General features: G+C 46.8%; 2 protein-coding genes across 12 annotated transcripts in view; both read right to left on the reverse strand.

Moving 5' to 3' along the window:
* The window catches only part of LOC307085298 (uncharacterized protein), a 196,059-nt gene extending 192,029 nt beyond the window's left edge, over positions 1–4,030 (reverse strand). For 3 of the 9 annotated variants that reach the window (XM_079750041.1, XM_079750029.1, XM_079750026.1), the window contains exons 1-2: positions 3,974–4,029; positions 3,539–3,652 (exon numbers count right to left, since the gene is read on the reverse strand). Coding sequence is in view for 7 of the 9 variants with exons in the window: in XM_079750029.1 (XP_079606155.1) it covers positions 3,539–3,587 (49 nt within the window). In the remaining 2 variants the exon portion in view is untranslated. Of the gene's footprint in view, positions 1–2,885; positions 3,096–3,538; positions 3,653–3,973 lie in introns of those variants that run through there. The other 6 variants (XM_079750044.1, XM_079750039.1, XM_079750037.1 and 3 more) reach the window with 5 other exon arrangements.
* An 8,907-nt stretch (positions 4,031–12,937) lies between these two features.
* The window catches only part of LOC307085304 (tripartite motif-containing protein 16-like), a 37,706-nt gene continuing 23,997 nt past the window's right edge, over positions 12,938–26,646 (reverse strand). For all 3 annotated transcript variants that reach the window (XM_079750054.1, XM_079750055.1, XM_079750053.1), the window contains 6 exons: positions 18,892–18,942; positions 18,603–18,745; positions 18,249–18,349; positions 18,007–18,164; positions 17,224–17,529; positions 12,938–14,897 (listed from right to left, as the gene is read on the reverse strand). In XM_079750054.1, the coding sequence (XP_079606180.1) occupies positions 14,293–14,897; positions 17,224–17,529; positions 18,007–18,164; positions 18,249–18,349; positions 18,603–18,745; positions 18,892–18,942 (1,364 nt within the window). In that variant the 3' untranslated portion in view covers positions 12,938–14,292. The remainder of the gene's footprint in view (positions 14,898–17,223; positions 17,530–18,006; positions 18,165–18,248; positions 18,350–18,602; positions 18,746–18,891; positions 18,943–26,646) is intronic.

A 26,646-nucleotide genomic window follows, 5' to 3' on the forward strand; every position in this document is an offset into this window, starting at 1 on the left:
TGACAATAATTGGCACCAATCTGGTGCACTTAAAAGAGCAATCAACTGAATAAATGCCAGGTATATAGCCTATCGGACATGGGCACACCTTCAGTGCACTTACAAATAAGAGCCTGCAGTATGACCGATCGTGACATTATTTAACCATCCATCTACAGCCAATACGACCAGACAGATACATCATTGAACACACACACAAAGCCCACAACAAGCCAAACATCAGCACGGCAGGTGCGCAGGGTAAGGACGCTAAGGCCGGTCAGTGGAGCCCCGACACAGGTCACCTCGTCTCCCAGTCAGTGGGTGGATCTACATGCTTTTGTGATGACTTTCCTGCAAGTCACATTCATGTGTGTGTTTGTGTGTTAATGTCTGTGTATGTGTGCGTTAATGTCTGTGTGCGTGTTTGATTGTGTGTGTGTGTGTGTGTGTGTGTGTGTGTGTGTGTGTGTGTGTGTGTGTGTGTAGGAATGTACATCTGGAGGCTATTCTGTCCCCACATGGCTTCAGGCCTCCGACCGCAAGAACCACTATCACTGGGGTGGTCTTCAAGGTCAGGACCCCCCAACACACACACCACACACCACGCACACGCACACACACACACACACACACACACACACACACACACACTCTTACCAATTTAACATCCACAAGCAGATAAGATACAATCAACTTTATGAATCCCACACGGGGGAATCACTTGTTATTGCAGCTCAAGAGTCAAAAGTACAGCGAAAGAGAGATTAAGGGAAAAATACAAATTCAAAAAAATACAAAATAAATGTACAAATGAAATATGTCTTTCTCTCTGTCTCTCTATATGTGTGTGTCTGTCTGTCTGTCTGTCTGTCTGTGTGTCTGTGTGTGGATCTGGAGGCTAGTCTGTCCCCGCGTTGCTTCAGGCCTCCAACCGCAAGAAAGATGGGAACCACTATCGCTGGGGTGGTCTTCAAGGTCAGGAACCCCCAACACACACACACACACACACAAACACACACACACACACACACACACACACACACACACACACAGGGAATGTTTGAATCCAAACTGTTTTCCATTGCAACCCAATGTGAGTTCTGTTCCGTTCCTGGACCAGAGGTTCCATATAAAAACGCCCTCAACACAGTGAAACTAGTCATTGATGTTCTAACCCATATTCCTTTATTCAGACAGGTTGTCTCTCTGAGATCAATATCTCTTTTACAGCAGGAACCTGGAAACAGCATTTGTAATATGTTTTCTTTCCATTAAATAAAGTTGCCTTATAGGAGAAACCTTTCAGTCTCTTCCTTTTTGTAAAAAAAAAAAAATAATAACTGCATTTAACATGACAAGCACTTTGAAAAACAAGGCACTGAAAGTTAGTCTCAAATTATATGTCTCCATTTTCCCATTGTAGTTGACATAAAAATCTCTAGAAGCCAATAGTTAAGTGGTTATTGTTTCTTTCCATTAAATAGTATTGTCTTGAGCAGGCTCTGCAACTGAAAATGTAGGCTATGAATTAGAAGAGCTTTAGGATTTGCCAATGTCCAGCAGGTCACCCTAAAATGGACTAGAATGCAGGAAATTGCATTTTTTTTTCAGGGGGAGGACCCCCAAACCCCCTCTGGGCTAAGGCCCGGATGTACACGAAGTCTGGCTCTGCCTCTGGACTCCATTCTGGAAGGTTCTGGGTTCGATCCCCAAAGCCCACAGTCTAACATGTAGCATTCTACAGAGCAGTAATCTTAAAAATGTTCAACCTACTGATAAGATTCAAAGTTATTCATATTCATGATGTATCACAGATAAGAGTGGACTACAGTATCTTAGTCTTCTTCCAACAGTGTAGTGAGCCAAACCAAACCATCCGACTCATAACAAGGAAATGGTGAACCAACCAGTTGGACCAGTTCCCCTCCCAGTTCATACTCCTCCCAGACTAACCTCTTAGGCGGCTGATCCATGACCTAATTCAGTGATGAATAGTAATCACTGTTTTAAATATGAAGAATGGACAGGGAGCTCTGAGCTCTGTCCATTCTGAGTACAGAATACTCAGTGGACAGAGTACTCAGAGTGCACAGAGTACTCAGAGTTCACACACACACACACACACACACACACACACACAGAAGAAAAAAAGTCACAAACGGTCTACTCTTCTGCAGTCTGTGATTCATTGAACTCCAGCGGTAGTAAAGTGGAACATTTTGCTAGGTCTGTATTGAAACCCTTGAAAAGGTGCACTGCAGCACCACCTGCTGGTGAGAGGATGTCAGTGTGATTGGCTGAGCTGAAGAACACGAACCAGTCGTCACCAGTGACTCCTGTGTTGAGGCGGTCGCGGCAGTGTTAATTCACCTTGAAGGTCATGTCCCTCTCATACGAGTAATGCTCTCAGATATAGAGTAGGCCTACACTACTGCAGAATGATGCAGGCCCACAGAGGGCAAGACCCAGTACAAGATGACGTTTAAACACCTTCACTAACCAAGATGGCTATCTTCCTGTTGAAATAATGTAATAATAATAGCGCACTACACTAACAACTGTCCATTCTATCCTCAGTACCTTTGAAGGTACTACAGGACTTTTGATTAAGAACCAATATTGAATCTGACGAAACAGTCATTATTAACCTCAACCTGACGCTTGACTCAAGGCTGAAAGTTTCTGGGTTCGATCCCCAAAGCCCACAGTCTAACACATAGCATTCTACAGAGCAGGAATCTTCAAAATTATTCAATAGTAATTTTGACAAATAGCAATACATCCATACATTGACTAACGTTTTTAACCATGTGGTTTTACAGGAAACTAACTATCAATCTATTGATAAGACTCAAAGTTATTCATATTTATGATCTATCATGGATCAGAGTGGACTACAGTACCTTAGTCGTCTTCCTGCTGTGATGAAGTGAGCCACAACAAACCGTCTGACTCATATCAAGGAAATGATGTCCAACCAGTTGGACCAGTACAAGATGACGTTTAAATGTCTCCACTAACCAAGATTCCTGTCTGAATAATGTAATCATAATACCGGACTGCAAACATAACAACAGTTCATTTAGTCCCAAGTACCTTTAAAGTCACCCAAGGCCGCAAGAAGGCACAAGAAGAAAAAGTATTTCTTAACTTCAACCTGACAGCTGACTCCATAGCTGCATCTTACAGAGCAGGAATCTTAAAAATAATCAACCTACTGATAGGATTCAAAGTTATTCATATTGATGATCTATCACGGATAATAGTGGACTACAGTATCTTAGTCTTCTTCCTGATGGACCAGTTTCCCTCCCAGTTCAAACTCCTCCCAGACTAACCTTGAATAGGCGGCTGATCCATGACCTCACTCAGTGATAAATAATAATCAGCTTAATGAAGCATGGACAGCTCTGAGCTCTGTCCACTCTGAGTACAGAATACTCAGAGTGGACAGAGTAGTCAGCGTACACAGTACTCAGAGTACACAGAGTACTTAGAGTGAACACACACACAGACACGCACACGGACGCCACCGTGGACGGTGAGGCTCTCGTACCTCTGGAATCTCCCGACACCATTACAGGTCTTACTTCACTGGACGCCATTTTATGTATTGGCAGTTAAGGTGTCATGACGCTGGTGACGGTGTTGTCTCTTCTCCCTGCTCCACCTAGGGAACACAACACAACACAATGATAACCTCACTTTAGTACACAACACAACGATGATCCCACTTTAGTACACAACACAACGATGATCTTACTTTAGTACACAATGCAACACAACGATTATCTCACTATAGTACACAACACAATGATGATCTCACTTTAGTACACAATACAACACAACGATGATCTCACTTTAGTACACAATACAACACAATGATGATCTCACTTTAGTACACAATGCAACACAACGATGATCTCTCTTTATTACACAACACAATGATGATCTCACTTTAGTACACAATACAACACAATGATGATCTCACTTTAGTACACTCTTTTGACGTCAGGAGACAAGATGGAGGCCGGTGTTGTGGCAGTTTGTACAGTTGGTGTTGTGGTGCTCCTGGTCTCTGGCGGGAACCCAGGCTGCAGCTACTGGGGCTTTCCACAGCCAACACTCAGCACACCATGTGACCCAGGCAGCCAATCAGCTCACCCAGGCAGACTGCCTCCAAACCAGTCAGATCAGTCCTTGGCCAGCAGCCATCTTGGTTCTACACGCTAGCTGGGTGGGGAACTGAATAAGGATTCATACATTGTATTATTTGATCTGCAGAAAGATTATATTGAGGCGACCACGGGTGTGGGCGCCATGTTCCGGAGCCGCGGGGGATTCTGGGAGTTGGGGTTGTCAGTTGACAAAAGGGGTTTTGTTGATTTTTTCTGTTGTTGGGGTTAAGTGGGGTTAATGGGTTCGGGATGTTGTGTGTTCTATTGGCATGTTCATTTGTCATGGTTGTTGACACCGCCACCGAGAGTGACGTGTCCGTTGTAGACATGACCTACCATTTGTGAGGTCGTCGTTTTTAATAAAGAACCAACTCTCGTAGTCGTGCGGTGTAAGGGGCGCGAGAGTGGTACTAAGCGGTTGAACATGGTCTCCCGTCTCATTCTTCCGTCTCTTCCTGACCGGCGCTACAATATCTCTGTTTTCTTGATGTTAAACAAGACATATTATGGTGTTTTCCCAAAAGTAAACAAAGTATTTGACTATGGTTGAGAAGAAATGGGGGAAAGGAACTTTGGCCTTGACTCTCTGAAGTCCATGATCTGCGACATGGAGGAGAAAGGGATTGTCAGCCAAGCTCACACACACACACACACACACAGATCTGACTGGGGATAGGAGAGGTTAATTCACTTGAGGTGGCAAACAGGGTTAGGTTTTTAAACTGTTTATTCTCTTGCCAGAAGGACTATCTAGACTAGGATACTTATACATATTTGTGAATATTTTTACTTTTATTTAATTTATTTTACCCAAAAATTATATTCAGGGCTGATTAAATAAAATCTGGGGCTTTAGCCCCGAATAAAACAGCACAGTGACGCCCCTGGGTTCTGGGTTCAGGGTCAGTGTTTAGGATGTTTGGGTTTAGGTTCTGGGTTCAGGGCCTTATCAACCAGGTAAACACGTGTCCTGCCGTCCTCTGAGCTCCAGGAAACGCACCAAGTTCCAGGTGGTTAATATTTAGCTCTGACCTCGTTCGCTCAACACATTCATGATCCAAAATCTGACGGCAGCTGACCTCTGATCTGGTGAACTGGGCTTTGATTTCTTTCACTTCATACGTTTTGACCAATCCGGTTGCTGGAGGCAGAGTTATTTGCAGACAAACTAGACCAGCACATGAACATTTTAAAATGTAAATACACACACACATTCCTGTACAATTAATTGAGGTGTATGACAGCTCCCTCTGCTGAACAGTTTGGACAACAGTCTCACACCAAACTACATTTTCCGTTTGAATTCTGCTTACTAAACAGGCCTATTCTGGTGTGTTCTTCTGTTCAAACTGGCTGAATGTGTCCCTGAAAGTGCACTATTTTATATAATTTGCTGTAGTGGAACAAAGACTATAAGGGTATGTTCATGCGAAAGATATTTGCTATTACGTCTAACATTTTTTTCACTGAACTAAGTGCATAGGTGCTGCCTATAAAATCGCCTTAAAATAGAGAGAGAGAGAGAGAGAGAGAGAGAGAGAGAGAGAGAGAGAGAGAGAGAGAGAGAGAGAGAGAGAGAAAAGATCGTTCAATCATTGGACAAAAAGGTCTGGGGTGGCAGTGGACCGGTCGAACTCCTTCTCCCTCATCCTGGTGCTGAATGTGTTAAATGCATCTGCATTTTTATGTGTTTTTTCCAGCATGCGTTTTATGTGGGTGTCTGTCAAAATTCCCAGACGGTCCGACAATTTGCTGCTAGTCTTGGAGTTACCTGTTACGTCCAAAGAGGCATATACTTTGTAGAACTGGATCGGACCAAGGAGCGTTGGCTTTCACATCTCAAGCGAACCTTACCAGGGTTCATTTGGAGGCGAACCAAGACCAGCTGTTCAGGGAGGTCTCGGTCGGCTGATTTGGTTCACATCGAAGGGAGGTTGTTGCATTCACACCAACGCACCCAACCAAGGCACCAAACTCGTTTAGTGCGCACTAAATGCTGTTGGTGTGAAAGAACGAATAAACTGCTGAAACAGAAGTATCGTCATGTAATCCATTGATTTCAACAATGTAGCTATTCTAAATAGCAACTATTTAAATTGTAACGGAATACAGTTAGCTATAATTTGTATTCTGAATACGTAACGCCGGTACATGTATTCCATTACTGTACATTGATGTGAGACCAGGTTGGTGGTTTGAACGTGTTGTAGTAGCAGAGAATGGCCTGCGGGGGCAGTATGTACATTGTTAAATACATGAATAGGCTTGAATTTAGTAGAAATATGGATGTTCTATATTTTTACAAAATGGATTATGTGAACATTGCTGAATAACATTCATAATGTATATTAAATGTATTGCAGGAGTTTAGCTTGACATTAACCAAGTTAAAGGACAATTAATGAACTGCACAAAACATGCAGAAGTCAATGTAGGATTTTAATATACAGTATAAACAAAAACACTTGACAGAAGTTGAATACATATATCTGTAAAGGAAAGCAGAGGAAAACATTTTTCCAAATTAATCATTTCAAAATGTCACCACCTTAACCAGTCCTCCCTGACCAGCTCTGTCCCTGACTCTAAACCCTGACTCTCAACCCTAACGCTGAACCCTCTGAGGCCAGGAAGACGCTCCTTCAGTGAAAAGGTTCAAGAAGACACTCCTTCAGAGTAAAGGTTCGAACCACGGAGAAGGAAGAAGAAGGGGAAGGAGTAGAGAGTAGTGAAGTAGGGAGGTTAGTGACAGACGGGAGGGAAAGGACTTGAACCCGGCACCATTGGTCTGAGAGTTGAACCCCCAACCCCCTACCTAGTCCACTATGTCCAGATAATGCAAAGTTACGAGGAATCCTTGATGGTAGAGTCCTGGTCGTCCTCAGGATTTTTCTTCCAGATGTATGGCGTCTCCGTCAGTCCTCCAGATTCCTGGTCTGATCTAATGGCACGTAACAAAGTAGCAGCTGTCTGGTCTGTTCCTCCCCCTCCTGTAGATTCCACCAAGCAGCGGCCCCCACCACAGACCCGGACTGGTACAGGTACAGCGGAGAGACTCAACGAGGTGGCTGAACAGAACACCATGATGATGGGTCAAAGCAAAGGGAACTGTCCCACAAAGCAATCCCAATCTGAAGCCACCTCTAATGACACCAAGTCTCCTCCGCTGTCCGTCCAGTCCACGAGCACACCCTCACAGCGCACTGTGCAGCTTAGACTCCACCACGCCCTTAATTCGGCCACGTTAAGTTCGATCACCGTCACTCCCGAGCTCCGACAGCCGAGTGTAACCACCGACCCGAAGCCTCGACCGAACAAGACGATATTCAAAATCACCAGGCACGATCCTACGGGGCATAAAGTTAGGGATTGGACTATTTGATCCATCCAGCCCGTAGTGATCATCGGTGACTGAAACCTGAGTCGGGTCCCTCCCCACACACACATAGATGTCCAAATGGATAGTTATCCAGGTGCCAAATAGCAACACGTCACACAGGTCTTAGATAAATATCCAAGATCCACACCAAGATTGTGGTGCTCTCTCTGGGCATCAACCATAGGGACAACCTGTTGGAGTCCGCCCACCAGGGCCCCCACAACAACCTCACCGGCCCTGGGGCCCTGCTCCCTCTTGGTTCCCCTGGGGCCGGTCAGGGCCTCTCTCTCTCTCTCTCTCTCTCTCTCTCTCTCTCTAATACTACTATGTTCAATGTGTCTTCAATCATCCCCTTGAACTTCTCAATATGTTATATATATATGGTTTGAGGTCCTCCACCCCCCCGCTGAGAAGAGTGAGACTCCCCCCACCCATCTGCTAGGCTAGACACACACACACACATGAACTTACATAGACACACACACACACTGAACACACACGCGCAAACACACGAACACACACACACACACGTACTTACATAAACACACACACACAATAACACGCACGTACACACACACAGTCTTAGCATGTCAAGATGTAACCACCGTCATTGCCTCCCCAGCGTCTAACATTATGCTGTTTGACTCAAGATGGCCGCTCTGACGGCTGCAGACTCAAACGCTTCACTCTGTTTCTACTGGTTGAAGCCCGCGCCTTAGAAGAGAGTTAACTATTTAACAAATTAGCATTGTTCATTTTTGTTATTTAATACCCACATAAAAACACACACACACACACGCGCACACACACACACACACACACTACTACTACTAGTTGTCCATCGAGTCCGATGATGACGTCCATCTTTGTCTTTTACCAGTGAGCTCTCTGATGGCTAAATAGCCCAATCCTGGATCCACAGGCTCTGTTGCAGGTGGGGCATGTATACATGGTATTGGTGTTGCTGGCAGTCATGGGTGTGGGTGTGTTTCTCCTGAGCCTTCTTTGATGTCTTCTGGCAGTCCTTTCTTCCTCCAGTGTATTGGTCCCATCTAGACACAGCTGCCGCCAGGTGTTGCGGTCAGCAGCCATATTCTCCAGGTCTCTAGGTTTTATTTTGCACTTTTTAAGCGCCAATTTCATCTGGTCTTTAAAGCGTGTCTTCGGACCTCCAGCAGAGCGCTGACCTTGGTGTAGCTGGCCATATAACAATCTGCGGGGCAGACGGTTGTAGGGCACCCTTGTGACATGCCCCAGCCAACGCAGTTGGTGCCGAGAGGTTGTGGCCTCAATACTTTTGCAGCCTGTCCTCCCAAGGATCTCAGTGTGCGGCACTCGGTCACGCCAAGTGATTCCTAGGATGCGCTGCAGACAGCGGATGTTAAGCTGTTCCAGGGACTTGATGTGGCGGCTGTAGGTAACCCAGGCTTCACAGCTGTAGAGGAGGGTGGTGATGCAGATTGCTTGGTAGACACTGATTTTTGTGCTTAAATTAAGGTTCTTGTTCTGAAAAACCTGGCGCCTGAGTCTCCCATAGGCAGCTGATGCTTGATTTAATCTGCTTTGGACCTCACTGTCAATGCTCTTGTCTTCAGATATAATGCTCACCAGGTATCTGAAAGATGGAACAACTATTTTTCCCCTGCTACAGTGAAGACGGGGGGTGTGAGTGGGATGTTGGTACTCCATTGGCAGATTTCCTCTGTTTTGGCTGTGTTGATGGTCAACCCCATCCTGCTGTAAGCCCTAACTGCTGCATCTAGAACAGACTGGAGGCCTTGTGGAGAGTGAGATACTAGAGCACAATCATCTGCATACTGCATCTCAAGTATCCTTACTCTATGCAGTTTGGTTTTTGCCTGCAGCCTCCTGATGTTAAAGAGGTTACCATCCAGCCTATACTCTACTGTCACCCCACTGTTTTCTTCAATCCCCTTGTGGAGAAGCTGGGTGACGCATAAGAGGAAGATGTTAAAAAGCATTGGTGCTTATACACACCCTTGTCTTACCCCTGTGCACACTGGGAAAGGGCTAGACTCTTGACCTCTTATGGACACCCTAGCAGTCATTCCATGATGAAATGGACTGAGGATGTTGATGGTGATCTGTGGTAACCTATGGTTACCACAGATCACCTTTGTTCTTAAATATGGTGACAATGCTGGCACCTCTCCATTGTTCTGGGATGTTTTCATCAGCCCAAACCTTGGTGATGTATGGTGCAATGTTCTTGTGCACAGATACCCTCCCTGTTTAAGCAGTTCTCCAGGGATATTGTCAGAGCCGGGAGACTTGTTTTTCTTCAGGGTGCGGACAGCTGACAGAACTTCCAGGAAGGTTGGAGGTTGGCTGAGGTTGTCCAAAGGGGGAAATTCAGGCAGTTCCTTCAAGATAGTGTAGTCTGCATCAGAACCCTGATTCAGCAGGGTGTTAAAATGCTCAGCCCACCTCCCTACGATGCTATCCTGGTCTTTCAGGACTTTAAGCCCATCTGCCGATCTCAGGGGAGTGATGCAGTGACTACTTGGGCCGTAGATAGATTTCACTGCGTTGTAGAAGTTGTGCATATCATTTATATCGGCGAATGACTGAATTTTCTGTGCCTTCTCCGTCCACCACTCGTTCTGCATGGTCCGCAGAGTTTTCTGCACTTCCTGTCGAGCTTTCTACCATCGCTGTCTGCTAGTGTTGGATGAGGGGTTATTTAGGGTTTCCTGATGTGCTTTGTGCATGTTGCTTAGCAGATTATGGATTGACTCAGAGTTGTTATTAAACCAGTCTTGATGGTTCTTGCTTTTAAAGCCAATCGTTTGGGCTGCTGCTTCATGAAGGGCTGCAGTAACAGAGGTCCACTGTTGTTCTGTGGCATTTTCACCACTCAAGAGGAGTTCTAGCTCCCCTAGTTTCTCTGCCAGGGAGCGACGGAACTCGTTCCTAGTTGTGGTGTCTTCCAGACGGGCACAGTCTAAGCGCCTCCTACTGGATCCACGTTTCCGCATGGGGGGACGCACTTTCATGAGGACCTCGGTCATTATCATGCGGTGATCTGTCCAGCATTCTGCACCTCTCATGGCCCGGGTTAGAAGAGCATCTCTGATGTCGCTACGCCTCACGATGATATAGTCAATCAGGTGCCAATGTTTGGAACGTGGGTGCATCCATGATGCTTTAAATTTGTTCTTTTGCTGGAAGATGGTGTTAGTTATGGTCAGGTTGTGCTCAGAGCATAGGGTTAGTAGCCTCATGCCATTTGAGTTGGCCTGACCAATCCCATGCCTGCCAAGTACTCCCTTCCAAATACCACTGTCCTCCCCAACTCGAGCGTTGAAGTCCCCAAGCAAGAGGATCTTAGCGTTCTTCAGGACCCGGTGGAGAGCCTCATCCACTGCTTGGTAAAAGGAGTCTTTAGACTCACTGTCGGATGGTAGGGTTGGAGCATACACGCTAAGTAGTGTGGCATAGCGGTTCTTCTCCAGGGGGATATGGAGGGTCATCAGTCTCTCACTGATGCCCACAGGTGTTTCAGTGAGTTTTGGCAGTAGTGTGTTCTTAATGGCCAGTCCCACACCATGCAGATGTTGTCCACCTTGGGGATGGCCTTTCCAGTAGAAAGTGTAGCCCATGCCCTCTTCTGTTAGAGACCCCTCATCAAGGAGCCTGGTTTCACTCAGGGCAGCGATGTCGATATTATAACGGCTCAGCTCGGCCGCAGCCAGGGCTGTCCTTCTATGAGGTCGTTCAGACTAACCAAAGGAGTCCAGTAGGGTTCTTATATTCCATGATGCCAGTTTGAGGTTATATTTGTTTCTTCTGTTTCGACCGCAGAAGTGGAATGACCCTACAGGTGCGGTAGCCTGTCCAGGTGTAGGTTGAGTGAGCAATTTTTAGGCCACCTTTTCTAGGCCCTTCCTCACTTGAGGTGAGCAGTGCGGTCCCTAAATAGGGTCTGCTGAGAACATCTGCCACTCAACCCCAGCTGCTGACGTGCAGGGTTCTGACTAAGAGCTCCCAGTCTATTCAAACCTGTTTCCGTCGTCCCACACCCCAACGCCGCCAGACTTCAACCAGATGTAGATCCAGGTAAAACTTCACTGTTGGTCAAACGTGGAAACCTGCGCAAAAGAGCATTTTAAAGTGCTGCAGGAGGTGCGCTATCTCCAATGGCACTATCTTCACCAAGATTGGGTAGGTCTGGTGGCATGGGTAAGCCCAGGGCGACCAGTACCCCATCCTAGCTGCAGGAGGCTGCCGGGACCTAGCTCATATTTTGGCCCGCCTATTGCGCACCGCCAGCGCATGATTTTCTGTTGGGTTGTGCTCCCTTAGCCTTTGTCTCAAGAGACTATCCCACAAGGCAGTGGGGCTATTTTCCCATAGCTGGGGCAGTGGTTGACGGGCGCCAGGGCGTATCCACTGCATAGTGGGCCTGCACACCACATCGCTGGGGCCCACTGCTGCTCCGAGATCCCCTGCAGTTTAGCCTGGGACTGCAAGGTACCCAGTTACCCTGTGTGGCCACGAGGAGGCACTGCAGAAGTCTTGGTGGTGGAGAGGCTGTGTACTGGCGGAGGAGGCTTACGCACTCGGCTCCTCTTTTCACCCCTGAGGAGGCTAGCCAGCGGCGGTAGCTAAAAGCAGAAAGTTGCAAGCAGAAAGCAGCATGCGCTAACTACAAGCACCTCTACACTACTGCACTAGGCACTTCACACACACCCTGTGTGAAGCTCCATTGGCAGATGGAGCCACACACCACACACACACACACACACACACACACACACACACAGTTCTGGGAAGTCTAATTCAGTCACTGTGGTGAAAGGATGAATTAGGTTGTACAAACGTACCTTGAAGGAACCTTTCATTATGTGTTCATTTAGTGGGGTTGGGTTGGTGTTGGGTCTATTTCTCTTTTTGCGTGTTGAGCACCAAAGGCTCTTCAACCATTCAAACACCTCCACCACACACACACACACACACACACACACACACACACACACACACACACACATACACATACACACACCTGTGACTCCTTCAAGAAGGTGAACCTTGGTTAATATGAATAAAATATAAAAATCTGGATTATGACAAAGAGAGAGAGAAAGAGAGACAGAGAGAGTGTGTCCGGCCGTCTGTCTGTGGTTTCTTTCTACAACCGACACAGAGACACTGAGGCCCCCCCCCCAACCAAAACCCAGGGAGGAGGTCCAAGAATAATATTGGAAAAACATTTGTTGTTTTATTTATAATTTCTGATTAATATATTATTATTCGTAAAGAACTTAATGAATAATTATTTACTAATAAAACAAGAAATCATCGGCTGAACACACAAGAACATTCAGTTGGATCCACTGAGTTGTTTATTACAATTATGCTTCATTAACAAAGGAAAATTGTCCCTTACATGTACACAATAAACAGGAGGACTAAAACAATAGAAGCAGCAGACTTTACAAATCATCAACAGGTGTGCACATATCTTTAATAACTGAACATGTTCTGCGGACGTTTGGTTCCCAACAGAACACAAGGAATCAAGATTTGGTTTAAAGTAATTTACAACATGCAACATTATCCCATAGACCTCTTAGTTATGATAAATAAAATATAAAATCTGCTTTAAATCAGGTGTAAATCAGGATTATGACAAAAATGATGATATCAGAGCCCTTAAGACCAAAACTGGTGATGTCTGAAAATATACAAAAATATTTGCCATCAATAGGTATTTTATATACATTTCAAATAATAAATTTGCTTATCTAACTATGGGAGATCTTAAAAGTCTTTTAATGGTTTATCATGCAATACTTTCCAGAAGAGAGAGAGAGGGAAAAAGAGAGAGAGAGAGAGAGAGGGAGAGTGAGAGAGAGAGAGAAACAAAGAGAGACAGACTGTGGGAAAGAGAAAGAAAGAGAGAGGAAGAGAGTAAGAGGGATGGAGAGAGAGACAGAGAGAAAAAGAGAGAGTGAGAGACTATAACTGCCACAGAGACACTGAGTCATCAGTCCTCTCAGGCCTCCAAAGCCCCTTCATCCAAAGCCTCTCATCCTCTAACTAGTGTGTGTGTGTGTGTGTGTGTGTGTGTGTGTGTGTGTGTGTGTGTGTGTGTTGCTGTGTTCTTTTTGGAAAAAGTTTGCTGAGTCAGGATCGCTTGTAACTCACTTTATTTGGTAAAGGTTCGCTATGTTATCTATGAAGCAAAAGGAGGGGAATTGTATAGGCACGCGTGGAGATGCACTTAGTAGGGCATCTGAAGGATGCGTTACCTGGAGCGTTCTGCCCCCTGGGCTATGTGTTGGGACTTTAATACTGGGCAGGCGTGGACTCAGTTATGTGCTCTGATTGGCTAAGCATGGTGCTGAACTCCCGCCTCCTGGATACCCGTATGTGTTCTCTATGCTGATCTCTTGCGGCTATGTGCGGGAATTACACTTGTTTTTGTGGCCTTGAGCGTCTGGGTCTCTCCAACATCTTGACCGCTCGTATCACTAGAATTGACACATGATGAATGGCTTCCTGTATGAGCTGGACGCCTCCCTAGGCTCAGGAGAAAAGAAGATGCAAAAGATGAGAAAGAAGCCTCTCTAATTGCCAAGGACCTATGTGGCCTGTCGGTATGAATGTGTTAATTAAGTCACAGTGTATGTGTTTGTGTATGTGTGTGTATGTGTGTCTGTGTGTGTGTGTGTGTGTGTGTGTGTGTGTTTGTGCGCGCCCGCCTGGCCCCCCCCGTTTATTTTTTTCCTACAACCGACACAAAGACGCTGAGTCAGCCCCCCGTAATAACCCAACGAGCCTTAACCCAACCCCAGACGCTTCTGAGGACCCCAACCCTACCCCCACCCCAGGGAGGAGGTCCTCCTGGGTGAAGGAGGACCAGAAGGTGTGGAGGTGTGTCAATGTGTCTGAGGACCCTCCTCCACCTGGGGACACTCTGTAGAAGGACAGAGAGCCAGCAGGCCGGTCCAGATACACTCCTACTCTGGTGGAGCCAGCGGAGGGGAGAGGGAGGGCTGTTCTCCTACCGTTGTACCGGGCAGAGTAACGACCATCAGAACAATAAAGACTCCAGGACTTGTTGTTCATTCCAAGCCCGCTGTCATCAACATGTCCTTTCCTTGTGATTCCTCTGTATGTCACTCCTATATAAACCCATCCTTTCCACTCTACCTCCCAGTAACAGTGGCCAGTCAGAGCCTCTCTACCCAACACCTGGGGCCGAAAGTCAAATCTTTTTGGGTGGTCAGGATACGACTGGTCCACTCTAACCCGCGTCACCTTCCTGTTGTCCTCAGACAGAGAGAGGAGTCTGTAGGCCGTGTTGGGGTCCAGGGTGAGTTCACAGACATCTGAGGGAGAACAAGACATGATGAGCTCCTGAAAGATTCTTCATCATCATCATCATCATCATCATCATCATCAACACCATCATCATCGTCATCATAATCATCATCACTAGTTTTTATTCTCTTTCAGACTATTTTTGTGATCGCCCTCTCTTCTTCAAACATTAACATAGAAAGACAAAAATAATCATATGATAAGTACTATATTGGAATCATGTGCTGTATATTTTCTAAGCAATAGTACACATTGTGTTTAAGATAATTAAAGTTAAAGTTGATTGGAAATCCCATGTGTGTGTGAATGGCTGCCTGTTCGGTATGATGAGCTTATGACCCACATGAAATACCTAACAATATTTGTAATATCTTCCAAGGTATTCAACTTTTGGATTTCCCAATACACATACATGTCACTCAGCCTTCAAAGGGACACCTGTGTAAAGAACAGACTGAAGGAGCTGAGCTCACATACAGGCTGGAGATGGACTGAGGAACCATAGAACTGGTTCATACACACTATATACACATAGACATGAACTCATACATACATAGACATGCATTCATTCATTTGTGTACATAAGTACACATTCATATGCATACATAGTATAAACACACACTATATATATACACTATAGTTTGTAGCCGTTTGTGTGTGTGTGTGTGTGTGTGTGTGTGTGTTTGTGTGTGTCTGACTGTGTGTGTGTATGTGTATATATTATGTAATGTATGGGTGTGTGTGTCTGACTGCGTATGTCTGTGTGTTTGTATCTGTGTCTGTGTGTGTGTGTGTGTGTGTGTGTGTGTGTGTGTGTGTGTGTGTGTGTGTGTGTGTGTGTATTTGTCTGACTGTGTGTGTGTGTATCTGTGCGTGTCTGTGTATATATTTAATGTGTCTGTGTGTGTGTCTGACAGTGGAGGCTTCTCCAGTGAGGAGAGGGAGGAAGATCCTCCTTAACATTGCTGAGAATAAAAAATGTAGATTGCCCAAAATACTGTAATGAATTAATGCCCTGACATAGGACTACTTTAATGCCTTTGTATATGTAATTTTTGTTTCCCTGGGTAAAGGGACATTAGCACCCCCTATCGCCTATTGACAATTACTTGACAATAGGCAATTATTAGTAATTAATTATATGTAATAATTACTTAATTATAAGTATTTACTGACAATTACTTCAGGGAGGGCGTTCCTCCCTCAGCCTCCATCGACTCCCACTCATTTCCCCGCAAGTGTTGGCGGCTGGTGAATAACATGGGGCTCAATTGGAGAGAGGAGGAAAGTCCTCCTCTGAGTGGGTGTGACTAGCTAAGGGATCTGGATCCCGCCTACGTCGATTCACGAATAGGCTGAAGCCCTGGCTGCGCTATGAACCAATAAGCAGGAGTCCTGGCTGTGGAGCAGCCTGGAGGGAGGGGTTATCCCCTCAAGTCTAGGCTACGAGAACCAACGAACCCGCTCGGTCGTATGCCTCGTTCGTTGCGGTACAGTGCGGATCTGTTCGCTTATATTGACGTTTCCGTAGCCCGTGTCAGGGCAGGGCTCCCTCGGCCTCGAGTAATCCCACGGACTGCGGAGCCTGTGGTCGGACTGCGGAGCCCTCGAGGTGGATTGACTTGATCTATAAATGAAGTCCCTCTTAATTGGCTTAACACCATGACCAACATTCTGAAACATACATTAACATCCAAAAAAATAGGCCTAATGATAGGCCCAGATTTTTTTATTTAGTTTTACAAATCAAGAGAAGGCCTGATTTGACTAATTGGCTTTGCATCCTTTCCTTCTGCCCTTGTAGTCCAAGACATGCTGCCCACCAGCTTTCAAAGTACAATGCTGCCACTGGTGGATTTGTATCAATTCACATAATTATCCCTCCCTGCTATTTTGTAGTCCATCAAACCACCCTGAAACAACTTCAGTCTCAAATATGCCACCATACGCCACTAACAGTGCAAGCAAGCCAATGGCAACTAAGCACGCAGTCCTTCCTCACTTTAAAAAACACCAGCCAGACATGATGAGCTGCTGAACCATTCTTCATCATCATCATCATCATCATCATCATCATCATCATCATCACTAGTACTGTTCTCTCCTGCGTTCTATGTATAGATACATAGATATGTACACATACATACATGTACATATGTACACATACATAGATACACATACCTCAACAACAACGTTATGAAAACATCAACAACAATGTTATTACTATATCAACCACAATGTTATGAATATATCAACAACAATATTATGAATATATCAACAACAATGCTATGAATACATCAACAACAAACATCTCTCCTTGGATCCAGAACTTACCAAAGACAAGCAGCTGAGCGCTGTGATTGGCCGTGCCAGCGCTGTTGCTCGCCATGCAGCAGACCGTGTTCACGCCATACCCCACCCCTCTGACGAAGAAGAAGCCCCTCTCCACCCAGGCCTCTGATTGGTCGTCTGTGCCGTCCCTCTCCAGGGGCCTGCCGTTGTGGAGCCACTCTACTGTGGGCTCCGGAGTGCCGCCGGCGTGGCAGGTATAGCGGGCCGTTTGGCCCACGGGCAACACGTGGGTAGAGGAGTGGAACTCTGTGATGCTGGGGGCCTCCTCCTCCGTGGGCATCACTGAACCTGAAGAAAGCAGGAGGAGAGGAGTGAACGTTTACAACACGGATCTAGAGATGCAGCGTCAGACACTCCCTTCACTCTGTCCTAACACCTGTCCACTAGAGGGCGACCCAGGGGATTCACCCCCAGTATTCTCGCCTGCCTTTTCATACATGATTGAGTATCACAGCAGTGTCTACAAAGATCTCCCAGGGAGGGGAAGTCACTCCAGCGCACAGATTAACGAGTCAGGGGCGGTGCTTGCAGAGAAGAATGCAAAACCGTTCAGCAGCTCTAATTGAAACTATTGCAAGTGAACCCAGAAAAGGTTGACCCTTGTGACCTGACCTTAGGATACCACAATAGAAACCTTACCTTAGTAGACCTAAACACATCCAACAACCTTTCAACTCATAAAGAGTATATTTACTGTATCTATGGCACAGAGAACAGAAAGGAGGAACCGTTCTCCACTCATGAACACAAACAAAGTCTACAGACCCTCTTTGTTCCGCTCAGCCTCCAGATGATCCAGGTCTAGGACCTTCTCACAGATCCAGTGGTGCAGTCTGTCACACGGTTCTTCGGACCAGCCGTCCTCCCCTGCCACGACACAGTCTCTTGCTCCGACGGCATCGCGTGGGTTGACGTGTCTCCAACTGAGAACCACGAGGAGGAGACAGAGGAGGTCACTCTGTCACTCTCAGAGAAGAGATGCTGCTGAATAGAGTCTTCAGCCTTACCTTGAGGTCATGGGGGTACCATCCACCCACTTGAAGGTCCCCTCTGTCTCTCGATCACTCAGTCCAATCCAGGAAGGGCCCATCAATCTGCTGACAAACACCTGTTTCCAAAGGTAATAGCATCTGTTGTTATGACAACACAGATGAACACACACACCACACACACACACACACTCAGTCACACTCACACACACACACACGCACGCACGCACGCACGCACACACGCACACACACACACACTCTCTCTCTTTCTCACACTCACACAATGCCTCTCTCTCTCACTCACACAATGTGTCTCTCTCACTCACTCACTCACTCACTCACTCACTCACACAACCACACACACACACACACCAGTTCTTCTCTGCTGTTGATGACCACCAGGTCTGCCTTCCTCTGCAGACAGTCTTCTCTACTGGCCCTCCAGCTCTTCTTCGTAGTAGAAATAAGGTAGAAACTCTTGTCGTAAAGCATCCAGCCCTGAAGTGTCAATTCATCTGTTGAATGTAAAAGAAAATCCTGAACAAACACAGAAGTGCTTATCTTACGGTCTTTGTTACTGACACACAACCCTGAGACCTGACCTTAACAGACCACATAGAAGCATGACCTTAATAGACGACAATAGAAGCCTGACCCTCACCGAGTTCATCCAGTAAGTGCTCTCTCCCCTCTCTCCAGGGTGACGGTGAGTCTAGGACAGGACAGAGGAGTACAGAAGATATGAGCTCTAAAACAGAACGACATCGCCTCTAAACATCACAGGACCCACAGCCAACCAAACACAAAGTCCATAATATTAATACTAATTAAAATAGCAATAACTATAATTATCAACATCATTATCGTTGCTATTGTTACAATTATTCATATTAGTAGGCCTAACACAAATTCTAACAAAAACAATAACGATCATTATCATTGCTATTATTACAACTAGAGGTTGAGTGCGCGCAGTGCACGCTCAACCTCTAGTTGTAATTTAACCCATAGCTATAATGTGGTAAACCAAGTCGATAATGTAACAAATTTCTGAGCGCATAATATAATAACAATTTGCTTAAAATGTTACAACGTATAACATTTAGGTTCACGTACTATGTAATAAAGGGAGTGTAATAATTTACTCCTTACGTTATGAAGCAAGCATAATAATTTTCTACATATAAGCCGTTTTCACACATTTTTGTGTGAAAGTGTAATTGACTATGTTAATCAAATGTAACATAATTATGTTACATTTGAGCAACATAACTATGTTGCTCAAATGAAATATTACATTTGAGAAACAAAGTGTAGTCTTGTGGTGGACTCTATAGACATAATTCACCATACTGTGTTATTGACATGTTCTCGTTCTGTGTTATACGGATGCTGTCTCTTTAAAGGTCCCATTACATGAAAATCTCACATTATGAGTTCCCCTAGCCTGCCTACGGTCCCCCAGTGGCTAAAACTTGCATTCAGTGTAAAACGAGCATTAGGTGTTCTGCTCGCCTTTGAAAAAACGGAGGCTCAAGCGTGCTGATTTGGAATGTGGTCCCATATGTCGTCATAAATAATCTATACTCCTCACCTTTCTCTCCCTGGCCCGCCCAGAGAATTTGGCCTGCCAAAGAGACACAACCATGCGAACGCCACATGTGTGTGTGTGTGTCTGTGTGTGTGTGTGTGTGTGTGTGTGTGTGTGTGTGTGTGTGTGTGTGTGTATGTGTGTGTGTGTGTGATTACACACAGTGTTTGCTGTTGATGTTATGGCGCATAACACGTCAGTTCTTTGACGTCTCTTGTATTTCCACAACAAGACTGTAGTTGGGGTTGTCTCAGCCATGGTTGAGAAGGAATTGGGGGATAGGAACTTTGGCTTTGACTCCCTGAAGTATGAACTGCGACATGCTGCCTGCCGCCGGTTGCTGCGAGGCACCATCGCCGCGAAGCAACACCGCCCGGCAGCCGGCAGCCGGCAGCAGGCAGCCGGCAGCGCGCGGTTCAGTCTACTTCAGATTGATGTGGAAGTGGAAGAACCAGAGACGTCGGAGAACCCGACGAAGTTGTTTGTGATTCATAATATCGTCTGGAGGCGCGCGCAGCTTGCTGATAATATGTATTATATGATATAGATATCTATGTATAATATGATATTATTTTGATATAGAGCTCCAGGACTGTAACGTGTGTGTACGACACACGCGTACACACAAAGTGTTGTACACGCTGTTGGTGTTATGGCGCATAACACGTCGGACTCTCGTCTCTGGTATTTCCACAACGAGACTCGTAGTGGGGGTTATCTCAGCCATGCTTGAGAAGGAATTGGGGGAAAGGAACTTTGGCTTTGACCCCCTGAAGTACATGAACCATGACATGGAGGAGAAAGGGATTGTTGACCGCGAATGTCTCCCGCTTGAGCCCCGCTTCCCGCTGCCCACTGCCGAGGGACCACCGCCTCGGCGCTGCAGGAGGCGGTGGTGCCTAAGTGCTGACCGCTGCCGAGGCGGTGGTCCCTCGGCAGCGAGGCTCCGGCGGGAGACAACCGCGGTCAACAATCCCTTTCTCCTCCATGTCGTGGTTCAGTCCACTTCAGATTGATGCGGACGTCGAAGAACCAGAGACGTCGGAGAACCCGACGCCGTTGTTTGAGATTCATAATATCGTCTGGAGGCGCACACAACTTTTGGCCGTGTGCGCCCTCTTCCTTGACCTGCCTCTCTGTTCCTCATTTGCATTAAGGCTACAGCCAAAACGGAGCGTTTGGGGAAAGCTCAATGTTCGATTGGCTCGTAGTGCCTGTAATTCTGAACAACGGCTGAATTTCGGGAACGTCTTCAAATACTGTGTTTGGGGGCCATTAATATTTATATAAAGGCATCCATAAAGTAGCCATGGGACCTTTAAGATCGTGTGACTTGTGTTATATGCCGGTCGGCGCGATGTTTGAATTTAACTCTCTTTATATAATAAAATAAACGACCTGCCGTTGCGTTGTTGACGTGAGAAATTGTCTCTTCATTTCTTTTAGCAATTTCTACAGTCCATACGCAGGACATCTTACCTGGGAGAGTTAAAAAAGTCATAAAGGGGGAAGGGGGGGATATCAATACCGCAAGACATTTCAGGATGCTCAAGGATTTGCGAAATATTTAAAAATAAATTAAAAAAGTGTAGTCTATGATAGACACAACATCTCTGCTGGGAGAGTGTGTCAACGGCGGGGCTCTTATCTCGATCTTGCCGTTGTCTTAAAATGTCTGCATCCGCATGTGTGCAGTGTGTGTATGCGCGTGGATGTGTGTGCGTGCGTGTGTGCATATGCGGTGTCCTGCGCTGCCTTTGTCTTGAAACATCTGCGTCAGCACGTGCGTGTGTGTTTGTATTCTTGCGCGTGTGTGTGTAATGTGTGTGTGTGTGTGTGTGTGTGTGTATGCGGTGTGTATGTGTGTGGGTGCGTGCCTGCATTCTTGTGGTGTATGTGTGCGTTTGCGCGTGCCGTGTGTGTGTGTGTGTGTGTGAGCTCTGGGCTGCTTGGCACATGCGCGTTGACCAAGTGTGCCGAGTAACTTGTCCGACAGGCCTGCTCTTATATAGTAGTAAGATCACTCATACTATTGACACTAATTCTAACAAAAATAATATTTATCATTATCATTGCTGTTATTACAGTCATTAATATGACTATAACTGTATTGTAACTCTGTGACGGGGCGCATAGCTACCGTCACGGTAGCGATACGCTACATACAGGAGACTGAGTGTGGGTTTGTCTTGTTTGTTTATGTATTCCGTTACCTTCATACTGTTTTAAAATCATTCATCAAACATGTCATTTATCATATGCACTACGACAGTTTAATACAATCTTGCAAGTACCATCATTACAACTTTCTGTTTCTTTCTGCTTGTTTCCATTTACCATTAACGTCACCTGTTTTGTCACAATAACCACTCGTCTTATGTTTATATGAGGGTTGGAGCACCGCGTCACCAGGGTTTATATCTACGTCAAATCTTCCGGGTAAACCGGAAGTGACCCCGAGTTATTCTTTTTATTTTATTGCTGTCTTTTTACATTTTGGCTATGCCAAAATATAGCAATGGTGCACAGTTTATAAGGTTAATTGTTTCTCGCTAGTTGAGGATAGAACGGAAGCTGTTTTAAAGCTGTTGTGTAACTGCTCTGGTAAACACCCCTGACGCAACGGGAAAATTGGTATGCACCAATTAGCAGTGGGGGTTAGGCCTACTTAGGCCGACGTTCAACAGTGGTTCGGGGAAGCTGATGGAGAGAGGACTTATGCCTGTATATTGCTCTCCTGTGTTGGACTTGTTTCCTGAAATTTTGACTTATGTTTTTTTTTGTGACTCTCAAGCCTATTTGATATGCTGAGTCAACCTTTTGTATATATATATATATTTTTTATGTTTTTGTTTTTTTGTTAATTTTTGTTCTAATTTTTTATCGCCTTAAGGGCCTTAAATTGGGATAAATAAAAGATCCCATCCTATCCATCACTCCTCGTCTGCTCCTGAGTGTTTTTTCATCTAGTTCAAGTCGCTCCAACACATCTACCCTTGACAATTTGGTGGCAGTGGTTTCCGGGTACCAGTAGTCACGAGCGGCACTCAGTGAGGCAAGATGGAGGACAAAGGCAGAGGTACGACGTCCAAGCCTCCCACTCCAGTGGTAGAAGACCGGACGGATCGCCTTGAGAGGATCGTGAAGTCGATGGTGGAGTATCAGAGGCGGCAACATGACCAGGCGGAGGAGGAGTCCTTTCGTCAGGAACAGAGGTGTAAAGCCATGGAGCATCAGTTCCAGCTGCTTCAGAGGTTGGCGAGAGAGCCGGCGACGATGCAGGCAACAGGGCAGTCACTTGCCGATCCGCAGCACGTGCACCCGCCCAGCTCCCGCCCTTCTACAGCCTCGGATCCACTCTCCAACATGCCCTTTCTGGACATACCAACTCCTCTCCCACGTCCAGGGCAACAACTAACGCCTGGGATGCACAGTTCACGCAACTCCACTTCTCTTGGCCTTGCCACCTCTCCAAACCTCCATAGGGGCTGGAGACCCCCTAAGATGGCTCCTTTTGAAGAGCATGAAGATATTGAACATTACCTGACCACCTTTGAAAGACTCGCGACAGCGTGTCAGTGGCCCCTGGAGACTTGGGTATTGTACCTCGTGCCCTTGTTGAAAGGTAAAGCCAGAACTGCCTATGTGGCAATGACTTTTGACGACAGCCAGGATTATGTAAAAGTAAAGCAGGCCATTTTGGATAAGTTCAACATTAAAGCAGAGACTTACCGCCAACGTTTCCGTTCGAAGACCATTCTGGAGGATGAGACGGCGAAGGAGTTGCAGGCTCGGCTGAAGGACTGAAGGAAAATGGATTGCCCCTGAGACACTGACCAAGGACCAGATTTGCGACCAGATGGTGCTGGAACAGTTCCTGGGCATGCTGAACACCGACCTACAGGTGTGGGTGAGAGAACACACCCCGCGCTCATCAGCGGAAGCAGCAGACCTGGTGGAAACCTTTGTGACTGCCAGGCCTTCCAGAAGGAAGTACTTCCTGGGCCCACCACAACATGACTGGAGAAGACCATACCAAGCCGCCCAGCAAGAGCCGGAAAATACATCTACTGGTAAGCCTGCGGGTGATAGTGGTCGTGGGGTTAAGCTCTCCTACAGCCCCAATAGCCCCAGTGTTAGCTCCACTCCAGCTAGAACACCTAGAGGCATTATTTGTCATGGTTGTGGTCAACAAGGTCACATTAGGCCCAATTGTATGGCAAAGAAAATGTCTGATTCTAGACTGTGTTACCTACCTGGTCCTAGCAAGCACACGCATAGGACCTCCGCTGACGTGATTGTCCCAGTGAAAGTGAAGGGAAAGACCCTTCAAGCTTTAGTTGATTCAGGAAGCAGTCAGTCTTTTATCCTCAAGTCTGAGCACCAGACCAGCGAGGTTCTCTGTGAGATTAGTGGCCAAAAGTATCTGTTAACCATGGGGGTTCTAGATAAAGGTCCATATCCCGTGATCCTGGGCCAGGATGTGCCAGTGCTGGTGGACCTATTGCAGACTGTTAACTCAGTGAAGGCATATGTGACAACTAGAGCTCAGACTAGAGAGAAAGCAAATGATTTGTGGTCTGAGTTACCATATGACTGTTGCCCTGGTGGCAAAGTTAAGAAGTCCAAGGCAGAGAGACGCAGAGAAAAAGTGACAGGTACCTCAGTGCAGGAAAGTATGCCCTCCCCACCACTAGAGCACAATAAAGTGTTGGTAGAAGATTTTGCAAAGCTGCAACTAGAGGATCCTACACTTAGTTCCTGTTTCTCCGCTGTCAAAAACCCAGATGATGCTAGGGAAGCATTGGAAGAGGGTAATACATGTTTCGTCAAGAATAATGAGAAGCTTTACAGAGTGGCTGTAGACACCGAGCAGTTGGTAGTTCCGGAAGTTCTCCGGGCCAAAGTTCTACATCTGGGTCATAGTATTCCTTGGGCAGGCCATCTAGGTATGGAAAAGACAGAGAACAGGATCCTGAACCGATTTTACTGGCCAGGGTTCCATAAGGATATTGCTGAATACTGCAGGTCTTGTCCAGAAGGCCAACTGTCAGCTCGCTCCAGGAGAGGGTTAAAAGTTCCCCTGATTAGCCTTCCCATTATTGACGTTCCATTCAGTCGCGTTGCCATGGATGTGGTAGGTCCCCTGGAGAGAAGTAGGGCAGGTCACCGCTACATTCTAGTCATCTGCGACTATGCAACACGGTACCCAGAGGCATTCCCCCTCAGAAACACCAAAGCTAGACAAGTTGCCAACTGTTTGATCCAGCTTTTCTCCCGGGTGGGGGTCCCGAAAGAGATCCTAACAGATCAGGGTAGTAACTTTACCAGCAAGTCACTGAGACAGGTATACTCCCTGTTAGGTATCCGGGGCATCAAAACCACACCCTATCACCCCCAGACTGACGGCTTGGTCGAGAGGTTTAACCAGACCTTGAAGTCGATGCTGCGGAAGTTTGTGTCTGAGTCAGGAACTGACTGGGATCAGTGGCTCCCATATCTGCTATTCTCCTACAGAGAAGTACCGCAGGCATCCACCGGGTTCTCCCCCTTCGAGCTCCTGTATGGACGGGAGGTGAGAGGCCCGCTTGACATTCTCCGTGAGAGCTGGGAGGGGGACGCCTCTCATCAGCCAAACAACCTGGCGGGCTATGTCATCAAGATGCGGGAGAAGCTGGACCAGCTGAGCTCCATGGCACACGAAGAACTGGCCAAGGCCCAGACACGGCAGAAGACATGGTACGACCGGACAGCACGTAGCCGCACCTTTATTTAACGACAGAAGATGTTGCTGTTGTTGCCGTCAACCGAGAGCAGTCTGCTGGCGAAGTGGCAAGGTCCGTTCGAGGTGCTTCGCCGAGTTGGTGAGGTGACCTATGAAATTGCCACGCCAGGCAGACGCCGCTCGAAACAGACTTTCCATGTCAACCTGCTGAAAGAATGGAGAGACCGACCATCGTCTGACATCCAGGACCAATTGTGGGCGCGGACCGTGGAAGAGGAAGAGGAGCCATCAGAGCAGTACTTTCCTACTGCAGGCAGTGAATCGACCTACCCCTCCGTCACCCATCTGACACCTGATCAACAGGAGGACCTGATGAACATCATTCCCCGAGGCCTGTTCAGAGCCCTGCCAGGACGAACCGATGTCATTACCCATGACATCCGCCTGACAGCTCCAGGTCCCATCCGGCAGACCAACACCAGGGTTCCAGCGCGACTGATCCCCGCGCTAAAACAGGAAGTAAAGGCGATGCTGGAAATGGGGGTGATCGAGCCGTCACACAGCGAATGGTGCAGCCCCGTGGTCCTTGTGCCCAAAAAGGACGGGGAGCTCCGCTTCTGTGTCGACTACTCTAAGCTGAATAGCATCTCTGCATTTGACCCGTATCCCATGCCCCGTGTGGACGAGCTGGTGGAGCGTCTGGGGAAGGCTGAATTCCTCAGCACCCTCGACCTGTGTAAGGGGTACTGGCAGGTACCACTCTCCCCCCAAGCACAGGAGCTGACAGCCTTCAGAGCTCCATCCGGCCTATTCCAGTTCCGGGTCATGCCTTTTGGCCTACACGGCGCAGCAGCGAGCTTCCAGCGCATGATGGACGAGGTGCTTAACGGCGCTGAAGAATACGCTGCAGCGTACATCGACGACGTGGTCATCCACAGCAGTTCCTGGGAGGCCCACCTTCAACACCTGAGCGACATCTTCCAGCGGATCCATCGGGCTGGGCTGGTAGTCAACGCCAATAAATGCCAGCTGGCCCGATCTGAAGTGTGCTACCTGGGCTATGTCCTGGGTGGTGGCACCATCCGTCCTCAGGTCAGCAA

The sequence above is a fragment of the Pollachius pollachius genome (genome assembly GCF_949987615.1).
Source record: "Pollachius pollachius genome assembly, chromosome: 13".
Lineage (NCBI taxonomy): Eukaryota > Metazoa > Chordata > Actinopteri > Gadiformes > Gadidae > Pollachius > Pollachius pollachius.